This window comes from Nicotiana tabacum, chromosome 22 (genome assembly GCF_000715075.1).
Source record: "Nicotiana tabacum cultivar K326 chromosome 22, ASM71507v2, whole genome shotgun sequence".
NCBI classification, from domain to species: Eukaryota; Viridiplantae; Streptophyta; class Magnoliopsida; order Solanales; family Solanaceae; genus Nicotiana; species Nicotiana tabacum.
Window position 1 is genome coordinate 33,799,775 of NC_134101.1, and position 24,903 is coordinate 33,824,677.

The window sequence follows — 24,903 nt, forward strand, 5'->3', positions numbered from 1 at the left end:
CAATATAAAACATTTATTTAATTTATATTAAATAAATAAAGTTGGATAAGCTTTTAATTTTTATTTGAACTTTAACTTTCTTAAAAGACTTTCGGAGAAGAACTTTGAAAAATGACAAATGTGTTATTCTGTTCTTTTATTTGGGGATTAGTCACCTTAGGATTGTTATCTTATACTATAAAGTATGATATTATACCACAACAGTAATATAAACAATGCCTAAGTTTTACAAAAGAAAAATTCATCCAATTAATTTAAAGTAAAATTTAACCCACCGAATTAACGAAGATAAAATTTAAAGAGGAGTCACAGAAAAAGAGTGTTAGACACACATTGTGGCCTTGTATTTAGAAGTTAATAATTATAACAAAAATTAACTAATTTGTCCGAAAAATAGTTTTGAATTTTGAAACTTCAGACGAGGTAACTATTTTATTATTTCGTCACTGATCTAATGTCAAAAAGCAGTCATTTTAAATATAAGATCACATAAATTGCAGAATTATGATACTCTTTGAGGCGGTCTTTAACTTTTGATATACCGCTTGCTTTATGAGCAGAAATTCAACGTCAAAAGTGTTGTCCATGGGACAAGCAAAGTGTTGTCCATAGTTAAACGTGAAGTTGTAAGTATGGAACAAATAAGTACAAAAATTTAAAACTATCCATTTGAGGGCTATTGGTGCACTTCACCCTAATTGACCATTGGTGAAAATCAGCTAAAAACATATGGGCCGAACCCATTAGTCTTTCCATTTTTCACTTCACCCCATCTACCAAACAGAGCGCTATACAGTAAAATAGAAAGTCAATCCTCCCGAAAGACGGACGAGAGCAACCGCAGCTGCTAAGGGGTTAGGGTTTCAGATCTCGGTAAAACCTTTTGGGAAGAAATGGCGTTGAGAAACTTGTACAAGGAGATAAAAGGTATGAAGGTGAAGGAGGTGCCGGCGCACCTAAAGCCGATGCTATCTATCGATTACGCGAAGAATGCTATCAAAAAGGGATTGGATAATTACCATGCCAAGTACATTGAAACTAGTTCCGTTGACCCTCTCCTCCACGTCTGTTTTGGAGGCATGATTTTCTCCTACCTCGTTGCCCTTCCAGAAGAGCGACGCCACCTCGAGCACAAACAGCACGGCAGTCATTGATTGTCGCCTTCCGATTTTCTAAGGTACGTATAGTTCGTTGATTCTATGTTTTTCTCTTGATGCAATTACAACTTTTCTGATTCATTTCTGTACCGGATCTGTAGGTTTTGTATTCCAGATTATAGGGATTTCATTAGATTGTGTATGTTACTGCCTTATGTTGAGAATATAATCTTCCTACAGTTGAATATTGCTAATGTTCTAATTTGTAAAGGCAGTTGAGATGAGTTTGTGAGGTTAAATTCTAAAAAGAGGATGGTTGAAAACTTGAAATGGAGAATTGCTATCTGAGTCTTCAGCGATAAGTAGATACCTACTAAATCGAAAAGCAATTCCCATAGAATGGTTGTAAATTCGACAATATTATATTAAAGTAAGTGTTGAGATTTTAAAATCTTAACATATGAATAAGATGAGGGTCATAGAAATGGGAATGTTAAAATAGATGCTTAGTCATACCTGATTAGACAAGATTAGAAATGAATGTATTTTACTTATGAATGCATTTAACAACACAGATAGAGGATAAAATGAGTGCATTTAACAGCACACATGACAAGATTAGAAATGAATGCATTTAATAATAAACATAGAGAATAAAATGGGTGAACATCACCTGAAATAGTTTAGTCATGTCTTATACACACCTTCGCATGCACCATTCCACATACTATGATGGTTGAGGGTATTGAATGGGATCAGGTATCACGTAGAAAAAGTTGTCATAGAAAATCAGAAATTCTGTGGAATCCATGAGAGGTTAACCGAACAATAGAGCACAATGAAGAAACATCCGTATAAGCTAATACCAATTAGTTGAGATTAGTGTTTACTCTTGTTTGTAGGTTCAAATTAGTCCAACGATTTCTTATTCTTGTTGAGAAATTTGTATGTTAGTAGAAAATGTAGATAACTTGTAGGAGTTAGAGAAGTTAAGTGTTGGAATGAGACAGATCCAAAGAAGGAAAAGGAATAGAGAATTCAAATAGCCAACTTCGATTAGCTTGGAACTCAGGTTTAATTGTTCACTATGTACCCAAGCAGATGTCTTGGGCTTCATTCTACATTTCTACTTAAATCTGCAAAACACTTCTGATGCTACTTATTGCTTGGCTACCATTTTTAGGGAGATTCAGCTGGCGATTATATGGGCTAGAAGTATTCAGTCATATCTTATACTGATAAATATAATGGAAAAACCTTACGTTCAATAAACAACTTGTTCATGTGTTAAGTGTTCGCAAAGTATATGAATTTTTAAGATCAAACTAGTCTGTTGGGGTTAATCACTTCTGGTGGAGGAAATACGTGCAAGTAGGGTCGCAAACGGTCGGGTTGGGTCGGGTATGAGACGGGTCGAAAACGGGTAATGCAAAAACGGATAAATTATCTGACCCGACCTAATTGGATATCCATATTATCCATGGCTTTTTTAATATGATTACTTTTGGGATAATTCTTAGTCTCTCAAATTTGAGAACCCTCAATTTGAGACTTTTCAAATATAAAAGTTAAACCCATTAGTTATTCATTTTCTAAGTGGATAATATGATTCTTATTCATATTTAACCCGTTTTTAAAAAGTTTATTATCCAACCCATTTGTAAATGAATAATATGGGTGGATAATTGAATTTTTTTATCCATTTTACCACCACTACACTACGTGCGAAGTTTACTGAATATGGTCGCTTTGAAACACCTTAAACAGAGCTGATCAGTGTTTCATCCTGGGGTATGCTTTTTTATAAATAAGGATCAGGGTCGTAAACGAGAGTGGACCTATTTGTGAATCATGAGAAATTAATGTCTATACTTCTATAAGTACGTCTACTCAAATGATAATATATTGGTTGTTTTCTCAGAATAACTATATTAGGGTAAGTCCTAATACTTTTATCAGGTTATTAATGTGAATTATGAAAGGTTACTAGTGTGAATTGTGAAAGATGTTTCGGAGCTGTAGCTTGATTTGGAGCATGTGTATTGTTTGAGCTCGAGAACTAGCTCAACTCATATAGATGCCACTTCCTCTTAGAAGGGAACTGAAAGATTTGGAAATTATGTTTATCTGTACAGTAGGTAATTAATGTCCGGAGCGCCTGTTAACTTAGCTGGAGCATACATAACTCATATTTTAACAAATTATTTTGTCTTTGTTGACAGATTTCTTGGGAGACTGAGTGGATGGGTCCAGTGAAGGACAAACATCTGTTGGTTGCTTTTACTCTTTCGCCGGTAAAATTGGTGTACCCAATGAGATAACTCATTTTATACAATACAATGGCTTATTAATTTAATAAAATGTAACCAAGTACATTTTCCCTTGGCTTGTGGACGGTATAGCATGTGCATTACCGAAATAGAGGCAGGATTTTCTTTTCCTTCACCCATTTACAGATCTGTCTCCTTGCTCTAACAATTAAGTTCGGAGTAAAAGCAACTGCTGCTCGGCTAAAGACGGGGAAGAGGCTTTAACCCAAGCCTAGGCCTCGTAGCAATTGCCTTAGCGACTTCTATGATTAATGGAAGAGGGTACATGATAGATAACTATAACGAAACAATGAAAGGTACACCAACTATTTACAACACATTACTCAAGTGAAAGTAGACGTACATAAATTTTGAAACTAAGCTTAGCTTACAAGGCCTACCCATTGTCAAGTATTTGTTTCATCAGAGTTCCTCCGCATGATGTCCAGAGTCTTTATCTCCAAAGGAGAATGTTCTTTTTACCTTATTCTTTGTTTTCTGCACTGCGTCCCCAGCTAATTTTGCGGCTGATTTGGCGGAATCTTCCATTGCCTCTTTACTCTTGTCAAGGCTCTTTATCATTGCTTCTTTCACCTTTTCACCTGCTCCTTCCTCCTTGCCTTGTGCTTCTTGACTATCTCGGAAACTGCGCATTTTCCTCACAAGTCAGTCGCAAACAAGTTCTAACTTTGGAAAAAAGAAACAATAGACGAGTGTTGTAGACTTGAAATAAATAGATAAATACATGTCTTTGATAAATTGATTGAGATGTGCATGAGTGGATATAGGGTTGCGATAACTTACTCAAGAGTTGGAGGGGAGAAGTAGGCCTTGCATTGTTTGATGAGTGAATTGAATTTGCTCCAATAACTGGTTGAAGTTTGAGGAAGAGTAGTGGGGAAAGAAAACATTCTCTTGACCGTCTCTATAATGGGAGTTTTCTGAGCCTTGGCCTCCATGTGAAGTTGTTCTTGAAGCTGTTGTGCTTCTTCTTCTTGTCCTCCTCCGACGGTACTGCCAACAGTTGCTGCTGCAGTTGTGCAGCGGAAGGATATGATTAACAACAATAAGAGAAGGAACAAGGAGGAGTAGGTCCTAAAATGAAGATAGCTGCTCTCCATGTTGTTGCCAAATGAGGTTTGAGGCTTTTGGATAAATCACAGAAATTTATAGTAATTTGAATCAATAGTTGTGCTCTAATTATACAACCGTTGAAGCCTCTCCCAAATTGCTATTTTATTGTTGGTCGACACGTTTCATGAATGCTGATTTGGTAGTGCTAATTATACATCATACGTGGATGCTAGGTGTTGCTACCACTTGGCATAGACGTGGACTATCACGTGGCACTTGAGAAAATACATGGACAAATTATTAGAATGCGTGTTTGAATTTCCTGATTAGAAAGCTAACGGGGCAAGTGCAATATAACTATTCTGATGATGTTATTTAGAGATTAGTTAGTATTTATTTTGTCCTAAAATTTTAAATTAAAAATTTTTAACTTACAATTTAAGGTATTTTTATCTTAAAAAATTAAACTGAAAAACTAAAATTCAAGATTAATTGGCTAATTATAAAATAGCAATCTTATAAAGTGGCAACCTGGTATCATTCTATAAGCTTAGGGTCGTGACGATATGGTTGCAACTAGGGGTGTACGAAGAAAATCAATAAATCGCACCAAATCGATAATCCGAGTCAAACCGGAAAAATAACCCTATTGTGGTTTGGCATTGAAAAATAAATTCGATTATAATTGGGTTGGTTTGGTTTTAACTAAAAAAAGTCAAACTAAAATCAAACCAACCCGATAATATATTTATATAATTTTTAAAAATATTTTATACATAATATTTATTTTAATGTAATTTATAAATTTCTTAATTTATTTTTTCACGGTTTTATCTTTTAACGTATTATTTCAAGTTTGGACTTAACATTCTTGAATGGTAAATAAATTTTATAACTCATAAATGTAGTAACTCAAACAAAGTTCAAATCAATACTAATGCTAACAAAAGAAATTCAATTCAACATTAGGAATAATGATAGTGTTGGATATCTAATTTTTAGTTTTACATTAGTTTATATTGAAAATACATAACTTAGTTTATCTTTTTCTTCGGTGCTTAGTTATGTAATTAATAGTACTTATTAGCAATACTTATTTTAGCATAACCTATATAATATTTTTAGATAATGTTAATTTTTATTATGGATTATTAATTAGCATTATTTACTTTATGTAATTTTATTATTTTTGGTATTGAATATTTTAGTATAATGCTATGACTTATCTCATATTATTGTGCTACTTTCTTGAAAAATATATTATATAGTTGTACCTTACTAGGACTAAAGAAATATTTGGAGTACAAGTTATATATTTTGTGCTATGAAAACTTTAACGGGAAAAAACCCAAAAATCCGAAACCCCCCCCCCCCCCAAAAAAAATCGAGAAAAATCGAGATTGAAAAACGCAATTTTGTTGATTTGGTTTATAGATTAAAAATTCTGATACCATTGATTTGGTTTGGTAATAAAAAAATCTGAACCAACCCGGCCTATATACACATCTAGTTGCAACTCTACTCTTCATCTTCATGGAGACTAACAAAATGAATCCCAAAAAATATGAAAATACGAGACTTCGTTTTGGCATATACCAATCTACACAATACACATCATTGAAAACTTTTTCATGTTTCGTTTTATTTGTTTGCTCAAGTATAAATAAGATCCAATTATACAAGGATGGCTTCATGAGTCATTATTATGCTAAAAGATACATGTGGAATTTGCTATATCGTCGTCTACTATACTCAATAATGTTGAATTGAGCAACCATGATTTGATTACTTTTTCTCCAATTTTCTTCCCCTTGTAGCTATATGTTTCGCATTAGAATAACTAAAGAGTGAAAATTAAAGGTAACAGGATGTCAACCATTAAAGGAAAGGCTCGGCAGTTGTAGGAAAAGGCTTTCGGAGATCGAGATATTTTATTTTTTTCACCAAAACGAAGATGGCCAAGCTCCCTGTCCTCCTTTTCACCGAAAATGAATAGATGAATTAATATATTTATTGAATCTGTCGGGACTGAGGGCTTGAACCCGCAGCTTCCACCTTGACAAGGCGGTACTCTAATCGATTGAACTATAATCCCAGGAAAACTAGGCGTACATCCTAAAATCAGAACCATTTAGTTTCATTTTGTTGTAACAGAGACATGCCACGAATGATATACTTTATTATTATTATTATCTAATTATTATTAAGCAATAGTAGTACTAGCAAGTAAAGATCAAGCCTACATATGTACATACATCAGAATTTAGAATAATCAATCATATGTCAAGCTAAGTCTAGTCTGTTTACAGGACCCAATTTCACCTATTCTGCCCTCTCAAAACTAGAAACGTACAGGCGTTGTGCATCAGTTGGTTGACTCTATTTTCCTCTAGAAGACCAGAAATATACATTGTCAATTCTTCAGATCCAATACTAAGGCCAAACTACCAGCTTCTATGTCTTTTACTATGCAAAGCACTACATCTCTAGCTGATACAAGTGGGACTGATATTTACATTACATGCATTTGTCATGTAAAGCAGCAGCATTTCGGAATCTCCTGCCCATTCTCCTAACACTGAATCACAAGCTCCACAAGAAACAAATCTCCATCAAATCTCAATCCAGAGGATTCGGCAGGCTGCAGCAAACCATCCACCATACCACCAAAAATATAGAAGTTACGACCTGAAGAATCTACACAAGCTCGGTGAAATGATCTGCCTCCAGGGTTATCACCTTTGGACTTGAGCCGTCTCCACAGTTTAGTCTTTGATCGCTCCAGATTTGAAGGAGTCCCAGACTGCATAATGGATGTCACTAAGCCGATATCCAACACCCAAAAATCATCTTTTCTGTGTCTGTAGGAATCTTCTCCTCCGTGGATTAATAGTCGGCCACCTATGATGAGATTGGCTGAGTGACCAACTCTTGGCAAGGCCAATCCTTGGGGTATATTTTGCAAGTCAAATAGTAACTGTACCCATCTCCAGTGACCTTCAGATGTATTAAAGAGCCATACATCATTAAGCACCTCATACCCCAAACCCCTCCCACCGAACAAAATTGTTTGGTTTCCTCCAACATGGGTCAATGTATGCCCAGAGCGAGATGGAGGAGACGGATGAGTCACAATTTCTTGCCAAACTCCAAGATGAAGATTCTCAGCCAGTTCTAAGACCCATGTATCTCCCAGTCGCAAGCCATTCAAACCAATTCCACCTTGAATCAGCATCCTCCTTTTATCAATGCTACATGCAGCATGAGCGCCTCTTGGTGGAGGCGCAATGGAACCGACATCAAGTAGCCTCCAGGACAATGTGATACCAAATGTATCATGTACCGCTACTTGACCAACCCACGTATCATTTTGGCGGGCGCCATGATCATTTATTCCTCCAAAAAGGACTAGACAATCACCAATCACAACACATGAGTGACCAAAGCGGCCACTTGGGATCCCTGATTCAATCTTGTTCCACTTCAATATTCTCTTGAAGTCATTGCCAACATATGCTACCCATGTATCATCCAGATGCTTTCCTAAAGTATAGGACAAATAACACCACTTTAGGAAGAAATATTACTGATATGAAGCCACGATTATCTACAGACAAACATCAGATAGCCAATTACTGCATATGAACCCACAATAATCTACAAAACTAATTTTATAATATGTATGCTATTCATTTTATAATATGTATGCTATTCGCACCCAAGGGTGTGGCCTAGTGGTCAATGAAGTGGGTGAGAACCATGAGGTCTCAGGTTCAAATCCATACTAGGTGATTTCTTCCCATCTATCCAAGCCTTGGTGGATAGAGTTACCTGGTACCTGTTACTGGTGGGAGGTGACAGGTATCCCGTGGAATTAGTCGAGGTGCGCGCAAGCTGGTCCGGACACCACGGTTATCAAAAAAAATAAAATATGTATGCTATTCAGTGTTTAGATGTTTGCTGTCATCTGAATTTAAGTTTTCGCAGGAAGTCGTGAAAGACGTCTTACTGTGATCCATGTCTAATGTTAGTTCATTTCTCCCCTTAAGCTAACTCTTTCACGATCTTTTCAAAATTTCTCTCAGTAAGTTGAAGTTCATCTCAGCTAGCTTTTAATTAGAAAAATACAGCGTAATTTATACATCTATCCCAAGAACATATAAAAGTTTTAGAACTTCTCACAAGCTTGCATGTGGTGCTTCAGCCTTCATCTGTAAAGTAAAGCCAAGACACTGATCACATGAATTTCATTCAACCTGGTCCATTAAATAGCCAGAACAATAGTATCCTTCCCAGCGTATCTGAAAACCTAAGTAAATATAAAGACCTCAGCAGTACCCTGATTTGTTTTCTTCAAATGGAGCAGCCTATGAAGAACTGAAATGAGAGAAAAAATCTAAGCTTGAACTAATCAAGAGAAAAATACCTTTTGAGCTAGTAAAAGAAAACAACTAATCAAGAGATAGGGAAGGTGCTAGAGTATCATGTACGGGTTTGGAAGACCTCAGTAGCTTTTGCTTAGACCAGTATTTGTATTATGAAATTCATTAAATATGTATAATTTAATTGCAAACCTAGTAAGTAAGGCGATCTATAGATTCGGTGGCAATTTACAACCCATAAACTTCATATCCTTACTCCGCCTCGATCAAAGAAAATATCCTTACTAGATCACCATAAAATGCTGAGCTAGTAAAAGAATACAAGCACAATGACTTACACAAAGGTGAAGTATATGCTCCATCTGAGCATTAATCAATAAAACCATGAGCACAAGCAAAAATGATAGTAATATGAAACTGAATTAACCGAGTTTATCAAAATCTTATAACACTTCGACTTAATGGTTCAGTTATGTAATATCCCACTTTCATTTCTTTTTCAGCAGAGGAGGAACCAAGATCCTTGGAAATGCAGTACAAAGATTAATGAACAAATCAACCATTTCAGAGTTATGACAAGTTTAGAAAAGAAATCAAAATCCATTAAAATTGAAGACTTAAAGAGATAGAGAATACTGACTAACCTCCCTCACAACCCCCACCAAATAGAACTAAACAGCCAGAGACAAAATTGAGAGAATGAGAAGCTCTAGGCCGAGGAAGCAGCAGCTCTTCATCTCCTCCTTTTGGATGTGTTGTCAAGAGTCTGTTACAGTAGACAGAATCCAATTGGTAGATTTGCTGGTACAGCTTCTTCCAAGGAAATTGCTGTTGTTTATTACTGTCAGTAGCAAAGGATCTGAGCGCATCAATGGAAGATTGACCCCAATCTCTACGGCAAAGAGATTCCCAAAAAGGGTCAGAGTAAGTGAGAGACCTGAACTTCTTACAAGTCATAGCAAAGCAAAAGATTGAGTCTAAGGGTAAGAGTAGTAATATGGAGAAGAGATGGTCTTGGGCTATTCTTGTAATTGGAGATGATCCATTGATAGAAGGAGTGCTGCAGCTGCTGGTTGTAGCCATGGGAGATGAGACTGAAGGGCACACGCTGCTGCTGATTTTTTGGGATATTTTGGCTCTTGAGCTTTTACCTTCTTGGGTTGTAGGCGGAGAGCTCTGTTTTTTGCTCTGGCTTTGGTCTTGTTTTTTTACTATAATTCAACTTTCATTTTTACTATACCCGAGGCAGAGCATACCAATTACTTTTCTTGGTTTATATGCCATTATTCATGGTTGTTATATACTGTTTTATCTACCGTATATTATTGAATCAATGAAAAAAAAAGAGCAAAGGCCGCCAGAATTACCAGATGCTCGGGAAAGAATTAAAGTAAATTCATTATCGTGTATATAATATTTAGATATATTGTATTATTTATCATCATTTTAAGATGTCATATACTAACGATATCAATAATAAACTTGTAATATTATAAAGAAAATGTAAGGTACAAAATAATATTATTATATTAAAAGATAAAATAAAATTATTTAATAATAAAAAAAAGGACAAAATGAGAGGAAAAATAAGAAGACTACACGATCGGTGACACTTTTCTTCCTTACGTAATGACGAATTTAAATAATACAATATAATAAAATTTAAATAATAATTAAAATAAATATTATATTTAAAATAATAATGCGATACAATATAATAAGTAATCCAAACAAGCTGTAACTTTCATATTTTTTTTTACTATATCAGAGACAGACCATTGGCAGTAACCTTTTTTGGGTTTGTTTGTTTGTTGGTTTTAGTGGACACCGGGACAAGAAGTGTCAGTGAGGATATTTGTCATTTTGTGTTTTGCTGGAAAAATCAGGTTTCATCCATATCATCTTGGTACTAGGCAGACCAATAAGGAGGGCCTAGTGTAAAGTTCACAAATCAAATGGCGTTAACAGGCATTCTCTCCCAATTCCACACTCCACAGTCACTTTCGAAATAATATATTCTAATGCAACACTTGGCTTTAGTTTTAACGAGTCAAAGTTGGTAAATTATAGGATTACAAAGCTTTTCCATTCTGGTCGAAAGTTCTAACTTTTAATTGAAATTGAGATAAAGATTTACAGAGAGAGATTCTATCTTTAGGTGATAATTCTCACTAATTAAAGTTGAATATGATGGATTTCGTCATTAATTAGACCCATATTGAGAACCAAAAACATTGCATCCACAGTTCCTTCTCAGTCATTGAATTGCTTTATGAATAATTGCTGGGAGAATCTATCAAACTACTTGTCCTTAGCAGTAAAAATTGAAATTACAAAATAGTAAATAGAAACAATGTCACTTGCATTTCATTTAACAGGCAGCACTAAACAGTACAAACGTACGTCTATGAAGATACCTAATTTAGGCAATAAAAGTGCTTTTAATCCCATGATTTATTCTCTACATGGAAATTAGATGATTGGAAAACATAGGATTCAAGTTGACAGACTTTAGTTTTAAAATCAGCCAACAACCACCCCCACCCCCCCACCCCCTCCAAAAAAAATGCCTTTTTAATTGCAATAAGTTCATACTATCCCAGGAAAATATGATGAGAACATTCTTGAAACACCATCACCAACAATCTTACACTGCAAATTTAAGTTGAGAAAAGTCCACTTTTCTGAAAAACTCACCCCACCAACATCAATAACCTCTATAAGGCTATAAGTTAATACTTCCGCAGAAAAAAGTGATGTAGTGATTCTTGTAACAGCATCACCGACAACCTTACACTGACTGTTACAGCTATCATTCTGACCCCTCGAGTGAAAAAGATGCATATGCAATGTTCACTTCTGCAAATTGTAAACTTGGCCTCCATTTATCAGTTTCCAGAGAGCTGCTTTGGCTTCTTCTAGTGTTTGAACTGAATGACCTACTTCAAACGATATTCTCTGTACATTGAACTGTGGGAGATAAAGTGAAAGGAAAAGTTTAAAGGGTATGTGATGAGAACAAATGAATAAAGAAGCAGCACACAGATAGTACCTGTGCACCTTGGCGGACACGGACATCTGTACCCTTACTATCTATTGATATCAAAGCAGCATCATCCACCTCAGCTTCTTGCGATAAAAGATCTTTTAGAGGCTTTGAAAAGATTGCATTGAGCTCCTACAAGAATCACCAGCACATTCGCAAACTTAGTCAAAGAAAGGAAAGGAGGCAAATGAAGCCATGTTACCTACTAGAATGGAAATACAGTCTACATATCGCACTTCTAAGTTCTAATAGTACTTCTAAAAAATATAGCAGCATCAACAGGCTGCCAAAAACATACCTTAAGATTTTGTTCACCACCATCAACAGCAATTTTATCAGGCTGAAGCGTCTCATACTCCTTGACATCCACCCACGCAACAGTTCCAAAGCCTCCAATAAAATATATATCGCTGTAATAATTGATAAAGCAGGTAAGTTCTTTGGGCTACAGATTGCTAATCATTCTCTTAGCAACAATCTGCAGCGAGAGCTTGCCTTTTGTTTCCATCTTTTCAGATAAACTAATCAAAGAAAGTGCAGATGGTAGAGGAATCTTTTCAAATTCAAACTTAGACATGGTAGATAACTCTTCATGTTATTGTATTCAATTAGCATCCACTTATCGCTCATCATAGCTGGGAAACACTAGTGGTAGGCCAGAATAGAAGCTGGAAGTAGATAACCTCCAGTAATCATAAAATAAGTACTAAAAGTGCAGCAGAGCACAAAATTTTGAAGTGAGATGCAAGAGACTCCAGGCAGAAATTCTAAATTTACTACAGTAGAAAGAAATTGGCAGTGAGAGAAGTCATACTGAACTGCTAGAGACAGTCAACATTGAAACCGAGTTAAGCTAACCAAAATGAACAGTAAACTCCACTAATAAAGAGATTAATAATTAGGTTACAAACAGGTTGCATAAGAATAAAATGCTTACAATGAAATCAACTAGTAATTGGAATATAAGGTGCACCCATTATTAGTCAAAAGGCATTTGTCAGATGCCAGAACGCACACTAGGCAACTTAAGTGAAAAGATGATTCAAGTAAGAAATTCTGAATAGGCTCATGGTGTAAAAGAGCTAAAAAGAACTAAGCAGAGTGAATGCGCACATCAATTTGTATACTGCTTCTCCTTTTATCATTTGAAATAAGAACTCAACTAAATCTCTTAGGAAAAAAGGAGCTAACCTTATATTTTGCATCCTAAAGTAAAAAAAATTTCCCCATTGTTGAGAAGGACCTTGCTGATGTTTTGCTATATACTGCTTGTGCGCCCATTCCTGTTGAAACAACCGACCCAGTTGTTAAGATAATTGCAACATTCATAACATTTACAGAGAATTTGACAAACTTGGCTCAACCAACAGAATATAAGCGCAATTACAGCTTTAGCATTCACATCAAAATTGCAGAATTCTACAAGTAGCATTTGAAAGAAGATAGCAGGATAAAATATGAGATGGCAGCAAGTCATTTTATTTTATCAAGTGAAGTGTAGTTTATTAATAATGGAATGGAAAACTCCCTACACAAGTACACCAAAAAGTAGAAAATCTACATAAAGATATGACTCCAAAGAGGACAGCAAGTCGTCATAGACGTTCAAGGGAAATCGACCTAAGCAGAAGAAACTATATACAGTATGCAGAAAATGAATCCTTTCCTTCTTCGTCCATTCCAAAATAATGTCCACTTTCCTGGAATGGACTGATTTTAAAAATATTTTATAACCAAAAGTAACATGGGTTATCTTTGCAAGCTTCATCATTACAATTCACTATGCTATATCTATTCAAATAAAATCACAAGGGAATCTATGGGCCTTGCATGTGGAGTTTTATATCTTTATACAATACTAATATTCAACTGTTCTCTTACTATCCATAATAAGTCAAACACAACTATTCAACTTGGGAAGATTATTGAGGAGAACAAACGGTCATTTGATTAATCATAAAAATAAAAAAATGTCAATCCTTCTCCTTGAACAAACTGTCCTTGACCTCTTCATAAAAAACTGTCCTTGACCAAGCTAAATGATGAAATAATGAAATGGGACTAAATCCCTAATGGAAGAAACTGATAAATCAGGCTGAGGATTCCATCTGCAAAGATGCCACTTAGATGCACCCTTGGAGGTCCGGCTCATACCACTTCTTCAAAGTGTATCAAGTAAATCAAACCTTTGTCTTAACAGTAGAGAGTTAAACAGGAGAGAAAGGAGAGAAATAACCAGGCCACTAGGGTCTGATGTGAGAATTGATTCTGATTCATATGTCAACTGACCAAAAATACTAGGGTTGACGAGGACGGTTTACATTGGTAGAAAGCTAGAGGCATATGCGATCATAATGAGATCATGTAAGAAGCATTTCCCCTGAAGTCTTCTTTTTTTTTAGTTGTCATTCATTTGATTAGGTATTATAGAGGCTGTAAGTAAAACGTAAAGAGACAGTTAGGAAAGACCACACATATCTAGTGTACAACAACAACAACATACCCAGTATTAACCCACACCGTGGGGTCCTGAGGAGGGTAGTGTGTGCGCAAACCTTACCCCTACCTTGTGAGGATAGAGAGCCTGTTTCCAATAGACCCTCGGTTCAGGAACACATATCTAGTGTACATGAGCATTTAAGCAAGTGAAATCTCATCATTTTAGGAAACAAAAAGGATATCTAAGAATTTTCTTAGCATTTAATGTCAGTGTATTTGATGTTAATAGGAATCTGAAAATAATCACCACATTGCAAGAAGGTAAGTTAGTTACCTGTTGATCTTCAGGTAGTGGATAAACGTCACCAAAAATCGTTACCCTTGCATTAGATAAACCACTCCATCCTGGGATCTAAAAAGCCAAAAGTTCAAGAAACTCAGAGACATAGTATAAGCCAGATGTACTTGATGTTTCTGAAATAGATCACAAACCTGTACAACTAGTGTGCATCTTGGGTCAGCCAGCAAATTACGGGTGTGTATAGCTAATGGCGAAAATGAAAATATTGGATCTGCCGAAACAATGAAAAATAACTATTTGAGCACTGTCTGTAATATAAACTGGAAAAGGCAGCATATATATAATTGTGCAGATAACAAAGTTTTGCTTCTAACATCAAATCCAGAACAACATTTTTACAAGGATTTTCAATTAATTAAATATATGTACTCCATGTTCAATTTTTCACAACGTCAAGGTACACTAATGCTGGAAACTAAATTTAGTTTAAGAATATTTTCCAACAATTTACCTAACAATTTCCAGGTGCAGTCTAGACAAGTTGCTTAGTTTCCCCATTTTGGTACACAAACCATCCAACAAGGAAACTCAATGCATGAGTTGATTCCAGATCCTTAACCACAATCGTTCCATTGAAATGCTCAAAGTAGTCAATAAATAAGAACTTTAACCAAGACCAAAGTGGTCGTTTTTATTAGGAAGCCTTTCTCAATGAAACTACTAAAAAAAAGAGCTTACCTTTAGCCATGTGGGGCAGCTATGCCTATTGCACATGGGGTCAAAGTACAACAACAATCAACAAACCCAGTGGAATCCCACAAGTGGGGTCTGGGGAAGGTAGTGTGTGCGCAAACCTTTCCCCTACTTTGTGTAGGTAGATAGGCTATTTCTAAAAGACCCCCGGCTCAAGCCAATTTGGGTGTCGATCTTGGGTGAGTTGTGAGCAGGCGCGGGAAAGAAAAAGCTTATGCTCCATGCTAAACCAGCGCAGCCAACCAGCTTACTTATTGGGGTCAAAAAGACCTATACTTGATGGTAATGAATATTACCCGAAATGTAGTTTTGAATTTGACCTCCTATTCTAGCCTACACTTTGATTGTATTAAAACCCAAAAGATGGACATAAAAATAAAGAATTGTTCAAACACTAGAATGTAGCAACTTACGTCCCATGGAATCTGGCGCAAAATCTACAAGTGAACCAAACGGGTAGCCTTCTCGCCGATGATGCATCCGGGACATCACAGTGCATAAATGAGCAAACCTAGCCTAGAACAATGGTATATAATGATGAAAAAACACACAAAAAGATTTTACATTTACAAATCTCTGAAAAACTACAAAATTTCCGCTAACACAAGGAATCTACCTGTTCCATTAGATTGCGGACAGCTAAGGCAGGTTTAGGTAGGCCATGAGCTGAGGTTGCACTTTGTACGCCTCCAGAAATGGGAGTTCTGAAAAGCCCGGCCCTTGTACCCCCACCAGTTGATTGCTCAAGGGGTGTAACCACTTTTGGAGCTTGATCCAAACCATTTTTATTTGTTTCTCTTTGATCTGAATTATCCTTCAGAATATGAGAGAGTCCATCACAACAAAGCTGAACTAGCCATTTAGCATAACCAGTAATGGACTATATCAAGGAAAGAGAAGTATGATTCCTCATGCCAAAGGAAAAAAATAAAAAAATAAAGTAAAAAGAGATTCTTCAGAATGTTGAACATTGTTTGGATGGGTGACAAAATATTCAGGTCCGCACTTCTGATCTAAAAACTGCCTCAGTCTGGAGGGAGCTTTTCGGAAACAGCCTCTCTACCTTCATAAGGTAGGGGTAAGGTCTGCGTACACACTACCCTCCCCCAGTGTTTTGGATAGCGTGCGGCGACAAATAGCGACGAGGGCCTGCTTCACTGAGGCGAGAGGCGAACAGCGAAGCGCTCGCCTTTTTTATGTGAAGCGACAATTTATACAAAAAATATAACAAAAAAATAAAATATTATATATATAACTAAAAACTCAATAGCAATAATATATTAATAAATATATCAATTCAAAACTTAAAAATTTAATAGATAGTCATAGTAGATTCATAAACTAAAACAAGCAACATCTATATGCAATTAATTATGCTCTATAAGACTAACTGAAAAAAAGAGTAAATTTTAGGTTTGATTTGAACTATGAAGAAGCTCTGTGTCTGACTGCCTCTGCCCGTATCCATGATTAAAAAACAGAGCAAAACAAAAAAAGAAGAGAAGAAGAAAAAGGAAGGGAAGAAAGAAAGATATAAAGCTAGCTCAAACCTCAAAGAACTCTCTGCTACTTGCTCGAACAACAGCCAAAAAAAAAGACGAAGAAAAAGGAAGAAAGAAAGAAGAAAGAAGAAAGAAAACTGAAGAAAGAAGAAAGAAAAAAGGAAAAAGAAGAAAGATATTTTTTTTGACAGCAATGGTCTAAGAAAAAAAATGGATAGCAGAAACTAGAAGAAGAAAGGAGAAGAAGAAACAAGAAATGGACAACATACCTGGGTTATGATGTCGCTGATGAACTAAAAAGAAGATGAAATCCCAAGCCCTAATATTTAGTTTATTGATCGAAAAAACAAATGGCACTGATGGTTGTTGAAGGAGAAAGAAGTGAAAAACCCAAGCCCTAATTTGTATTTTAATCGTCGTTTGGTCGCTGCCTTTTTTTTTTCAAAAAGCGCTGCTACACATCGCCTCGCACATCGCAGCGCCTCTCGCTACATAGGCAAAGGCGCTCGCCTTTCTGAAATCGCCACGCAACAGAGCAAAATGGCGCCGGCAGCTCGCATCGCATCGCCTCACGCTATTAGCGCTGAGGCGAGCGCTATTTACAACACTGCGGCCTCCCCAAACCCCACTTGTGGGATACTGGGATTTCACCGGGTTTGTTGATGTTGTTGTTCTCGTGGGGAGCATGTGGTTTATTGTGTTTATTTGATGCACCAAAAAAGAATCTTCCTGTGACAAAGTGGAAAACTAGATATAGAGGAAGTGGTACAATTTCACGCTCTTTTGGACACATCTATATAATATTTAGAAGAGACGTCTTTCTTGATAAACATGTAGATTATCTTATTAGGAAAGTATTGAATTCCTAGGATTTAAACCGTGTCATTGTATTCGAGAAAATCACCACAATAGAGGACTAAACTTGAGCGATCTCTGTATAACTGAGATGATACAGAGCTTGTACTAAAATTTTAACATTAATCAGTAAATGCTATGAGAAAAATGAGGCATATGCAAGAAAAAGCTTGATATTTATTGACAAGTGGCCTGAATATTATCCAATTCTACCCATGGAGAGGAATTACATGATAATGCTTCTTGCAAATCAAGATGCAAAAAATTTCACCAAATGGTAGGGGAGAAGTTTTACAAAATTTACCAAGCACAAAATATGTGGAGCCATTACCTGAACTAAGACACTAACATAACCTAGGAATAGGATCTGCACGCAAGTGAAACCTGATTTTCCTGAACTAATAGGGATTGAGTTAAGTCCAAGGTCCATTTTCTTTATCATGGTATCAAAGTAAGGCCCACCCAATTCTTGTCTCATACAATGTTGGGTCCCCCGTCTTATATCTGCCCAGTCCTAGGCGTGCACATCGGTTATGGGTGGGATTTTTGGTCTCTTTATATGGTTGGGCAATCCGCACCTAATGAGCTAGCTTTTAGGGTTGAGTTAGGCGCAATATACATACATGTCTTTCTCATGGTATCAGAGTTCAGGCACATCCCAATTTATTTATCTATGTTGGGTAACCATCATATATTGCCCACGCTTCATATGTCCAGTCTTGGGCATACCGGGGTATTGATTTCTCACATCGGATGGGAAATGGGTACTTGGACTCCTTATATGATTTTCATGAGCTAGTTTTCCTGTTTTTGGGATGAGTAAGGTCCAAGGTGCATTTTCTTTTATCATACTTCCACCGTGATCCAAAAACACAATTATGAAATATCTAATACTAGCTATAAAGGGCGAATAATATTAGAAACTGACAAGATAATTAATAAATTCTTATATATTGGTCCGGGACCTTAAAGTGTTAAGGAGAATCACAAAGAAAAAGTTTAAATTTTTACGACAAGCAATGAAGAGCCGAGAGAGAGATCTTACCTGTGACAATGAAAAAATCGGTACAGGAACTAAAAATCCATTATCATTCTTCAAATCATGACTATCCTCTTCTTCGCAGCCGCTTTCACCAGACAGTTCGGCGCGGGTGAGCACTCGTCGGGGAGAGCCGCAGCCGAAGGAGCTCGTAGAAGGCAGGCTAAAACTAACTTTGAGATAACCAGTACTGGTCCTATTAAACGGTTTGATGGATTGAAATGCTGACGGCGTCTCTGAAAACCTAGAGACAAGATTGGAGCTTGAGAGGGCTGCTTCCATGGAGGAAGAAAGAGCGTGTGACGACGCCATGTTTAGGAATTATGGGAAGGGGCGGGGCAATGTGAGCTGAAGTTCAACGTCCCAAAGAGAGTAAAAAAGGTGGCTTTAGCAAAAAGGAGGGCGTCTGCGGAAAGCTAAAGCAGAAAAGCACATCATGGCAAGCCATGGACCATGGTATGTACTTTGCAGCGGCGGAGTTTGATCGGGCCCGGCTAAGAGTGAAAGTTGGGTGTTGATCCGCCTATGCACAAGGGCCCATGGTTATACGGCCCAAATTGGTAAAGCATCTCTACTTCTTTGGTATTTTTACCTAACTATACTATAATAGAAACTTATTTACCACCTTTATTTAATTTCCTTATTAATTACTTTATATATCTATATTTACAAGTAATATATAAAATTATAAAAAAGGAAAAAAATTCAAGATCCCTTAATTTAAGCATGTCAGTTACACGACACCCGCCCATCATTTCCAATAATCTCCCCTACATTTAAGATTCTGTTTCTTTTCAAAAGGATGTCAAAAATATTTTCTCTTTTTTTTTAATAATCATCCAAAATCTCTCTTTCAATTTTATATCCCCCCCTCCCCCCTCCCCACACACACACATACAAAATTTTCGATTCTTTTCTTTTTCCAAAGGTTTTCAAACTCAATTTCTCTCTCTTACTAATCACCCAAAATCTCTATTTCTTATTGATACAATTCAAACAAAAAAATCATAATATTGCTAAAGAATCAATACATAGGTAAGTTTTAAATCTTATTTTTTTTCTTTGTAAAATCTTTATTATATGTGACTTATATATGATACATCAATACCCAAAACAATACTTGATACGATACTAATACAATTATAATACGATTATATTAGATTTTTAGTGTAGAGTTGTGATTAAAACTTGAAAAAGATGAAGATCATAATTGTATCACAAATTTTCATAAATCTATCGCGATTGTATTATAATTGTACATGTATCATAATTGTTGAAGGAATTGTATTACAAATGTATGATAATTGTATACTCATTGTATATTTTTACGAGCAGTTGTGAGCTCGTAACGAATTTCATAATTTATATCACAAATATATGATAATTGTACATTAATTTATTTGTGTTGTATCATGTATTAGTTTGTGTATTAATGTACCATATATAAGTTAAATATAATTGTGATCCAAGTATGATACAATTATGTTTTAAGCGTTGATATATCTGGTACAATTCAAATATATATGATTCCTGAATATTTCTTCATTTTCAGTGTTGTCCAGTCTCCCAGCAAAGAGCGATACAATTGGCGATTTTTTAATAATATAAAGTTGTCGGCAATGGTGGGAAGAGAGAAGATGGAGATTATGGGTGTAGATTAAGGGTGATGTAAAAACAAAAGGAAGGAGAGAGAAGAGGAGAGGGGAAAAAAAGAGGAAATGATGTAATTGAATCTCTTAATTGAAGGCACTAATAAAGGGGTGAGAGCCTTTTAAAGAGCAATATATACAATTTGTAAGAAAAACCTAGATACTTATTAAAAACTACAAAACATAGAAAACATAAGTAAATAAGTTTCTAATATAGTAAACAGTCCCTACTTCTTTTGGTTGAAGAATTAACCAAATAACTGTCTACCTAATATATTAAATTAAAATATATATGTGTGTGTGTGCGCGCGCGCGCGCATGCATGCATGCATGTATAATCTATGTATATCGCCTAAAATAAATAAATAATAAATTTGGTCGGCTATTTGTGTAACAATTCATTTTCTTTTCAGTACTTTTTCTCCCCCACCCCCCCACCCCACCCCCCACTTGGTGTCTTATTTTTCCTTTTGAAAGGGGGATTTGAGGTGGATATGGACTTGATGAGTACTTGTATAGGTCAAAATATACCGCGGAACATTTAGGGCGAGGAAGTGTTGAGGAAAAATCAGTCAAGGTCGATCAGGAAATGGCGAAGCTCGTGGTCAGGATGCCTATGATGGTCAAGGACGAGGTCCGCGGAAAGAATCGTAACAGCTAGTTTTTAGAATAGGATAATAGAGGGGATATTCTAAAAAATATTCTCTGCACATGTACTATTAGGGTTTGTTGGGGATATTTCCCATATAAAGAGCACAAAAGAGAAGGAAAAAAGGTATGTAATATTCATGTGATAAGAGCATATTTCTGAAAAAGATTCTCTCTCTCTAACAAAGATACAAACATTACATTTTCATCAAGATTCTTATTCGTATTATTCCATACTTTTTCATCACATCCGAAAATAGTTCGAACATTCTAGAATTTATCTGTCACTCGTCATTGTCAGGAGGAACAATCATCTAGTTCATTCTTCATTGGATGAATCACTCCTCCTATTTACTTAAATGTCATTTATTGCTATTTATTGTTAGTTACTCCTTCATTATTGCTTATACTTTTTGGAATAATTAATGCTTGTTATTGTCAATCTCCCATTAGATTTGTCCCACATTATCCACACTTTCAGGATCCGCATTTAGAGATATTATCATTAGCTAGGTTTAACCCTTCATTATATAAATACAATAGTTTTAACTAGAAGTTATACTTTTTGGTCAAACAATTTGGCGCCCTTTGTGAGATTTCCTAGTTATAGCTTCCTCTAAATCTATAGCTAACACGGATCGCTAACGTAAAAAAAAACGGAGAAAGCAAGAACAAGATCCCCTTTCTTTGTATGCACAAATCTAATATGGAAGGTAACAGAGAAGAAAGAACGAGAATAGTGAGTGACCTCCCAACCAACCTCATAAATATCATCAATGAGAGCTCTAAAGCAGTGGACGAGGACGCAACGCCTAATGCCTCCCCCAGGAGAGGTGGGTCACCCCCTCCTCATTGTAGCATCAATAAATCTCTTGGTAAGGGAGCCTTCACATCCGTGGCAGAGGAGACACCACCAGCAGTAAAAAAGCTCATTGAGGCTTGGCTAACTGACACGCTAACCAGCGTCCTCCATAAGCTCGTTCGGGGCACGGCTACAAAAAATGCAAGGACTTGCGTTATACCACCAGTAGACGAGTAGCACTATCAAATTCCTTCTCCTCCAACGACATATATTACTCACAATGTCATTAATAGTGAAGGTGACGATGCTCTCGCAGCCATCCTGAAAAGGATGGAGAAAATGGAGAATGAGAATAAAGCACTTTGAGACCAAATGAGAGAACACTAAGAAAGGGACGATAAGATACCGGGCACCCCTAAGCTCTTGCCGAAGAGAGATGTCGGTCGGTCCGTCGAGCATCCGTATAGTGATGATGCCACCCCACATGCCATACCAAAGACCTTTAAAATACCACCCAATCTGAAAATACACGATGGCACAACCGACCCCGAAGACCATGTGACTCACTACATCACCGTCGTGAAAGGCAATAATCTCGCCAAGGAACAAGTATCCTTCATTTTGTTAAAAACAATCGGCGAGACCCTTACGGAAGGAGCGTTAACATGTTATTCACATCTGCCTGTGCGTTCCATTGAAACCTTTGGAGAAATGGCCGACAAGTTCATAACGGCCCATGCTGGGGCCAAGAAGGCCGAGGCGAGAGTAAACGACATATTTGCTATTAAATAGTCTCCGGGAGAAGGATTGGGGGACTTCCTTGCTCGGTTCAACCGAGTAAGAATGAACTTGCCGAATGTATCGGAAGGGATGACGGTCGCAAATTTTCAGAATGGGCTGAGCAGGAATGGTTCAAGGGCAACAATAAAGTTGTTAAGTCGGCTTATAAAGTACCCCCCCCCCAAACTACTTGGGATGAAATACACAACGCGTATTGTGCTGAGGTCCGAGCAGACGAGGACGACCTCAACGGGCCAACTCATTGACTGACCTCGGTACAAGCCGAATCCAGAAAAGATCGATGAAATGATATCAGAAGGGACCTCGCAGCTCCGGACCTCGTAGCTCCGCGACCAAACATGGAATGCCATCTACCATATGTCAGAACCGCCATTGCGTCATCCTCCTGCCATGAAGAGGGCCCACCCCGATCAAGAACATGGACTCACTAGAATGAGAGAGGTATGACCTCTTTATTATCCGCTCAAAATTTTTGTATGTCACCTACAGAAATAGTCTGCGCCTTGGAGAAACTTGGACCAAAGGTGAAGTGGCCGCAAAAGATGAGGTCGGACCCGAATACCAGAAAGTTGGATGCCCTATACGAGTTCCACTAAGATCGAGGGCACAAAACCGATGATTGTATCGCCTTAAGACAGGATATTGTAAACATGCTATGATAGGGACACCTCAAAGAGTTGTTGAGCGACCGAGGAAGGGTTAACTTTGCTAGAGGTCGTGAACGACATCAAGGACCGCCGAAACCACCCTCGTGGACCTGTACTATCCACATGATCATCGGCAACGGTGATGATGTTTCCATCAACAATGTGAAGTCCACCACAACCCACAAGCTCAAACGATCAATCACCCACAAACAATATGATGAACTCGAAGAAAGTATCATCTTCGATAAGTCATGTACCAACAGTTAGGTTTTCCCTCACTACGATTCCCTTGTTATCACTTTAAAAATTTTAGATACCGATGTGAGAAGCATTACGGTAGATGATGGGAGCGGCGAGTGCATTATCCATCCTCGAGTACTTGCACAAATGAAACTCGAGGATAAGATAGTGTCTCGCTGGATCATGCTAACAGGTTTTAACAATGCAGTGGAGTGAACATCTGGCGAGATAACACTCTCTATCCTAGCCGGTGGCGTCATTCTGGAAACCGCATTCTATGTTATGGACCAGGACACAACATACAATGCCATAGTAAGGCAACCATGGATTCACATAATGAGAGCCATCCCCTCCAGCTTGTACCAAGACATCAAATTCCCAAATCCATGGGGAATATTCAGTATATGAGGGGAACAACGTACATCTCGTTAATGCTACCGCATCGCTATAGACTGCACGGTTACTCAACAAATGAAAGACAAAGAAAAAGAGGCATAGCAATCAACAGTGTCGAGGTCGATATGCGATGATAGCAAAAACATCATTAGGGACCCCGATACTGTCGAAGCCGCGAGATCGACCATAGTAGACCTCGACCCAATTCAATTAGACAGCGACGACCAAAATAAGAAAGCTTACATCGGCTGCAAGCTTTAGGAACCAGGTAAATTTCGTCAATTCTTAACTACTAACGCGGACTTGGTTGCTTTTAGCCATGCAGATATGCCAGGTATCCTGAGAGAAATCGCCACATACAAGCTGAACGTCGATCAATTCCATCCCCCAGTGAGACATGTTAGGCATACGTTCAACTCCGCAATTAATGATGTGGTACGCGAAGAGGTGGAAAAACTATTGGAAAACGGCTCCGTCAGGGAGTTGAAATACCCCCAATGGGTCGCCAACATAGTCATGGTGAAAAAGAAGAATGGGAAACGGAGGATGTGCATAGACTTTACAGATTTAAACAAAGCATGCCCCAAAGATTTATTTCTGTTACCCCATATCGACCAACTCATTGATGCAACGGCCGGGCATGAACTACTGAGCTTCTTAGACGCTTACTCGAGCTATAATCAAATCCTCATGGAAGAAGAGGACCACGGGAAAACCACTTTCATCACCCATCAGGGGACGTACTGCTACATGGTCATGCCATTCGGGTTGAAAAACACAGGAGCAACTTACCAAAGGTTAGTGATGAAGATGTTCAAAGACCAACTCGACAAAACGATAGAAGTCTATATAGACGACATGATAGTAAAGTCCAAAAGGAAAGAGTATCACATTGACCACCTAAGAGAAACCTTCGACATACT

General features: G+C 37.2%; 3 protein-coding genes and 1 long non-coding RNA gene across 5 annotated transcripts; 1 reads left to right on the forward strand and 3 right to left on the reverse strand.

The window, feature by feature from the left end:
• The first annotated feature begins 51 nt into the window (after positions 1-51).
• LOC107823797 (uncharacterized) lies at positions 52-3,544 on the forward strand. Its single transcript, XR_001656717.2, has 2 exons — positions 52-1,177; positions 3,320-3,544. It is a non-coding gene; the product is annotated as an uncharacterized LOC107823797 (long non-coding RNA).
• Positions 3,545-3,675: 131 nt separating this feature from the next.
• LOC107823796 (uncharacterized) lies at positions 3,676-4,592 on the reverse strand. Its single transcript, XM_016650506.2, has 2 exons — positions 4,211-4,592; positions 3,676-4,052 (listed from the first exon to the last, which is right to left on the reverse strand). The coding sequence occupies exons 1-2, from the start codon at positions 4,525-4,527 to the stop codon at positions 3,830-3,832; spliced, it is 540 nt and encodes a 179-aa protein (XP_016505992.1). The 5' UTR covers positions 4,528-4,592; the 3' UTR covers positions 3,676-3,829.
• A 2,119-nt stretch (positions 4,593-6,711) lies between these two features.
• Positions 6,712-10,127, reverse strand: LOC107823798 (F-box/kelch-repeat protein At1g51550-like). Its single transcript, XM_016650507.2, has 2 exons — positions 9,507-10,127; positions 6,712-8,023 (listed from the first exon to the last, which is right to left on the reverse strand). Exons 1-2 carry the CDS (start codon positions 9,943-9,945, stop codon positions 7,053-7,055), a joined length of 1,410 nt encoding a protein of 469 aa, XP_016505993.1. The 5' UTR covers positions 9,946-10,127; the 3' UTR covers positions 6,712-7,052.
• Positions 10,128-11,433: 1,306 nt separating this feature from the next.
• LOC107760047 (uncharacterized) lies at positions 11,434-19,232 on the reverse strand. Of its 2 annotated transcripts, none has more exons than XM_075244448.1 (9): positions 18,804-19,232; positions 16,018-16,281; positions 15,815-15,917; positions 14,840-14,919; positions 14,682-14,759; positions 13,100-13,191; positions 12,207-12,318; positions 11,915-12,040; positions 11,434-11,832 (listed from the first exon to the last, which is right to left on the reverse strand). In XM_075244448.1, exons 1-9 carry the CDS (start codon positions 19,107-19,109, stop codon positions 11,716-11,718), a joined length of 1,278 nt encoding a protein of 425 aa, XP_075100549.1. In that variant the 5' UTR covers positions 19,110-19,232; the 3' UTR covers positions 11,434-11,715. The 2 variants fall into 2 exon arrangements, with proteins under 2 accessions (XP_075100549.1, XP_075100550.1); XM_075244449.1 differs by having other exon boundaries at positions 16,018-16,215; positions 18,804-19,230.
• Between the last annotated feature and the right edge of the window lie 5,671 nt (positions 19,233-24,903).

Coding starts and splice junctions, on each gene's coding strand:
- LOC107760047 (XM_075244448.1), bottom strand. CDS start 19,109: ATGGCGTCGTCACACGCTCTTTCTTCCTCCATGGAAGCAGCCCTCTCA. Junction 16,282..18,803: donor CGATTTTTTCATTGTCACAG/GTAAGATCTCTC, acceptor TCCTTGATATAG/TCCATTACTGGTTATGCTAA. Junction 14,920..15,814: donor TGCGCCAGATTCCATGGGAC/GTAAGTTGCTAC, acceptor TTGTTTCGGCAG/ATCCAATATTTTCATTTTCG.
- LOC107823798 (XM_016650507.2), bottom strand. CDS start 9,945: ATGGCTACAACCAGCAGCTGCAGCACTCCTTCTATCAATGGATCATCT. Junction 8,024..9,506: donor TGGTGGGGGTTGTGAGGGAG/GTTAGTCAGTAT, acceptor CCTATACTTTAG/GAAAGCATCTGGATGATACA.
- LOC107823796 (XM_016650506.2), bottom strand. CDS start 4,527: ATGGAGAGCAGCTATCTTCATTTTAGGACCTACTCCTCCTTGTTCCTT. Junction 4,053..4,210: donor TTCTCCCCTCCAACTCTTGA/GTAAGTTATCGC, acceptor GAAAATGCGCAG/TTTCCGAGATAGTCAAGAAG.